This window comes from Plasmodium reichenowi, chromosome 6, assembly GCF_001601855.1.
Source record: "Plasmodium reichenowi strain SY57 chromosome 6, whole genome shotgun sequence".
NCBI lineage: Eukaryota > Apicomplexa > Aconoidasida > Haemosporida > Plasmodiidae > Plasmodium > Plasmodium reichenowi.
In genome coordinates, this window is record NC_033651.1 from 563017 (window position 1) to 568119 (window position 5103).

At 23.0% G+C, this 5103-nt stretch overlaps 1 protein-coding gene across 1 annotated transcript in view; it reads right to left on the reverse strand.

Annotated features, from left to right (window-relative positions):
• Positions 1-5103, reverse strand: part of PRSY57_0614100 (ribonuclease, putative) — a gene marked incomplete at both ends in the record, with an annotated part of 9044 nt that overhangs the window by 448 nt on the left and 3493 nt on the right. The window contains 5 exons of the mRNA XM_020114608.1: positions 88-152; positions 263-314; positions 436-513; positions 642-4781; positions 4991-5103. The exon at positions 4991-5103 is cut by the window's right edge and continues 3493 nt beyond it. Of these exons, the coding sequence (XP_019970680.1) occupies positions 88-152; positions 263-314; positions 436-513; positions 642-4781; positions 4991-5103 (4448 nt within the window). Of the gene's footprint in view, positions 153-262; positions 315-435; positions 514-641; positions 4782-4990 lie in introns of the transcript that reaches the window.

The following is a 5103-nucleotide window of genomic DNA, read 5'->3' on the forward strand; positions in this document are numbered from 1 at the left end:
AAAAAAAAAAAAATTATAATATGATAAATATTATATAGACACACTTATATATTTTCTTTTTATAATATTTGTAAATTTCTATTTTACATTTTCAAAAGAAAAAGATTTGAAATATATGGAGGACTTTTCCTTGTATATGTCCATAATTATTCCTATAACAGAAAAAAAAAAAAAAATTATATATTAAAATAATACAAATATATTACAAATATATTACATATATATATATGCATTTATGAATAAGGATAAAAAAATATGGTACCTCTATTATATCCGGGACACGACAGTTTTTGTAAATACAAACAGAAAAACGCCTTAAAAAAAAGAAAAATAAATATATAAATAAATAAATAAATAAATATACATATATATATACACATATACATATATATATATGAGTCATCTTCTTTTTTGTTCATGTGTTTTATTTCTTACAATTTCACAGTCCACTTGAGCTTTCTTCGATTTTGCTTTGCAATTATTACAATTTTCACAAATTTGTTCAAGTATTCCCTGTACAAGAATGAATAATTCAATATAAATATTTAACTATACATATAAAAAAATGTGTGCCGTAAAATACAAAATGCATAACATTTTACACACTTATATATATATATATATGTTCTATATGAACTTACCACATCAGGCGTTTCTGTGCTCTCCAATATTTCCTGCTCTGTACATAAATTTTGATTTAATTTTTGCTCATCAGATATAATTTTTTTGATTACTCGATGAACTAATATATCCGGATATCTTCTTATAGGAGATGTAAAGTGAGTATACAACAAAAAGGAAAGTGCATAATGATATGTACTCATATTATTATCCTTTATATATTTATATGTATGATACTCTGCTCTTATCATTTTTTTTTTCATATATGCTGATACAATATCATATATATTATTTTTCTTTTGTTTAAAGTATTTTTTCTTCTCATCCAAGAATTTCATAATTTGCCGTATGTCATGAAATTCAAAATGAATGTCACTTTTTTTTAATAAATCCATTATATCATTTAAATCAATTGCATCATTTAAATTATGCGATCGAAATACTGATATGTCCCTGTACTTACTAAAATATTGACGAATAGCTATAAGCTTATTTGCACTTAACATTAATTCTTCTATCATATAATTTGAAAAAGTATACTTCTTACGTACTATTCCTATCGGACTTCGAGAATTTGATAATATAAAATTTATCTTGTCATTATTAAAAAACATGGAACCATTTTTTCTTCTAATATTCCGAGCTCCTTTTGTTATTTTATGCATATCATATAAATGTTTTATTATAATAAACATTTCTTTATATGTTAATTTATGATTCATATTATTCAAATTCTCAAATATTTTCAATAATCCATCTATACCTTTCTTCACCTCCTCTTTTTTTAACAAATAAGAAATTATTATTTTTTTTTTTTCTTTCTTATTCAAAATTAAAGACTTATTATTACTACATGCATCGTTCTTATCATTCCACTTGCATTCGGGAAAATCATTACATATATATCCATCTCCTGATTTGTTCTTTGCCTCCTTACAATGTGTTTTGTATTGTGTATATATATTGTTTTCGTTGGGAAATGTACGATTGGATGAATTATGTATATGGTCAGAAATAATATCATTCTGTTCATGGAAAATATCATTTTGTTCATGGAAAATATCATTCTGTTCATGGAAAATATCATTTTGTTCATTCAAATTATTATCTTGAGCATTCGAATTCCCACTTTCAGAATTTTTCCTTTCCTTATTATTACAATTTTTATAAAAATGCAAATTTAAGAATCGTCTATAAATACTAGTCTTTTTCTTAATAATATCTTGTCTTTCTTGTTTGTCTTTTTCATCCTTTGTATTTTCGTTATGTTTTGCTTCTTTTATTAGTTGATTAATAGTATTGTGCGCATTGGGCGTTTGAGCATGTTTCATATTGTCATTATCATTTTGTAATAATGTACTATATGTGTTATAATTTAGTATATGATTAAATTTTTCTTTTTTCAATTTGTTAATTAATTGTTTTATTTTTACATAGTATCGTATGATAAAATAGACTTCTTCGTAGGAAAATTTAACTTTACTATTTATAATACTTTCTTTAATAAAAAAGGAGTTATGATCGATTTTCCCTGAGCTATCCATATAAAAGAAAATGGATAAGCACAAGCGATTATTTACTGGATCTAAGCTACATAATTCTTCACTTAAAATTTTGGATATCATTGGAAAACATGTATGAGTTAAATAAATAGTCATTGCTCTATTACGTGCATCAATATCTAGAGAAGAATTTTCTTTAATAAAAAAAGATACATCCGTTATATGTACACCAACTTCATATAAATTATATTTATTCCATTCTTCTTTTTTCATTTCATTTATAATATCATTTATATTTATATATTTTTTACATTTCTCACAAAATAAATCATGATCTTCAAAATATTTATATCCAATATCTTTATTGTATTCATTTTTAAAGAATGTTTCATAATTTAATGTTCCTCTTTTATTTTCATTATCAGTGTTCTTTATTTTTTTCTTATTATTATTTTTTTTTTTTTTCTTATTATTATTTCCTTCATGTGATTGTTTTTGTATTATTGTTTTCGTTTCGTCATGGTTTAATACTTTTTTATTCTTTAAAATAGATTCATAATCACTATTATCTAAAAATATTTTTTCAAACTTCAACATTCGATTTTTTTCTTCTATTTCTATATCTTCTCTTTTCTCATTTGTATCTTGAATATGGTTAACATTTTTTAAGTCTCGAATTAATTCTTCTTCTAGCTGATCTTGTATTTTTTCTTTTTGTGTATACTTGGAATTTTTGCGTCTTTCTTTACTTGCAACACTTTTATCATCTTGTTTTGAAATAAAATGGAAGATATCGTCATCGTTCGTTTCAGACGCGCTATGAGTATTGTCATATTTATTTTTATTATCTTTTCCATGTTTCTTGTCCTTTGTATTTTTCTTTTTTTTTTCATTTGGATTACTGTATATGGTTAGCATTTCTTTGTAAGCATCATCCCTTGAATTATCTTCAAAGAGGCTACCGAAATGTTCAGTGTATGCATTTTTTTTTTTAATGGGTATTCCCTTTACATTAACATTATTATCCTTCATAATTTTATTATTGCTGTTATTATTTCTATGTACGTTTTTGTTTAGTTTTGCCCCTTTAAAATCATATATATTATTTAATACACTTTCTGTGTCTGACTGTATTATGTCACCATATTTGTTACATGTGAAAAAGAAATCATCTGCATCGTCATCAACATGGTTATCTATATCGTCATCTATATCTACATTTTCAACATTGTCATCTATATCTACATTTTCAACATTGTCATCTATATCTACATTTTCAACATTGTCATCTATATCTACACTTTCAACATTGTCATCTATATCTACACTTTCAACATTGTCATCTATATCTACACTTTCAACATTGTCATCTATATCTACACTTTCAACATTGTCATCTATATCTACACTTTCAACATTGTCATCCTTATTATTTCTCTTATGGTTATTATCATTATACCTGTTGTGCATATATTCATCACTATTTATATCCGTTTTAAATTTTTTTTCATTAATTATATGATTCATTATATCGTTACATCTAGACTGATTTGTGTTTACATTTGTACATTTATTTTTTGCTGTTTTCAATTGCATAATTTGCTGACCTACGAACTTGTTATTATTTTTATTATGTTGTGAAGTATTGTTCATTTTGTCTGATAAGAAAGAGGATGATTGCATAATATTATTGAAGGAGTTTTTTTTTTTTATCCTATATAGGGTATTTTCTTTGAATTCTTTATTTTTCATATTTTTTTTTTTTTTTTTTTTTTTTTTTTGATTTTTATTTTTTTTTTCCTTCAAGAAGGAACCATATTTAACATTTTCTATATCCTTGAGACATGTATTTTTTTTGAGATTTTCAAAAAAATTATTATCATGATCATTTTTATATAAAGAAATATTTTTTTTTAAAATCAATTCTTCAATATCTCCATTATGAGCTATTAAATTATGAACAATTTGAATGTAATAATTACAACTAATAATTTTTCTCCTGCTAATTTTACTAATATTTATAGCATCATCTAAATCTCTTGCTGTATCTGGATCTATTGTAAAAATACAAGTATTTGTTAGATCAGTTCTTTTTTTTATTTGTTCAGAAATTATTTGTTTATAAGTATCTTTATTTTTAAGATCTTTTAAATATTGATCTTCTAGAGCATCTTTTAAATTAAAATTCAAATTATGGTTTAATAAAATAGCATTTTGCATATTATGAAATATATCATTTTGTCCAAGAATTTCAACAATTTTCCCTTCTGGATATGTGTCATTAATATCCCACACAAATATTTTTATATAAACTAATTGGTTAGATATATCGGATATATTATATTTCTTCATAAATTTTATAATATCTTCATTTAATACTTTTATTAATGGTATGTTTTTTTTAAATGGTATTGCAACATTATATTTTTTATTCTTTATCTTATCTCGAAAGATACAAACATATTTTATATCGGAACCATTATGTTCTTCAATATATAATATTTTCCCACATGTTTCTTCATCTGTACTTTTCTTTATTTTGACAACAACAGAATCTCCATCTAATGCTCTATTCATATCCTTCTTGCTTTTTATATGAACCTTCTGGTTATCAAAAAGAATGAATCCATAGTCGCTTCTTCTAACATTAAGTATACCCTAAAAAAAAAAAAAAAAAAAAAAAAAAAATAAAGACATATATATTGAACATATATATATATATATATATATATATATATAACATTTCAAATGTATTTAATTTTTTCTATTCTTGTGCTTATTATTCGTAATATAAAATATAATATATATTATTATTAACATATACACATGTAGCATTTCATTTCATTTTGTTTATTTTTAAAACTTACCCTTATGTACTTTTTATTTATTATTCCTTCTATTGCCTTCTCTTGAGTTATATATTCATCATATAAACTGAATTCATTTTTTTGTTTTTTTTTTGTTTTTTTTTCACGTGTTC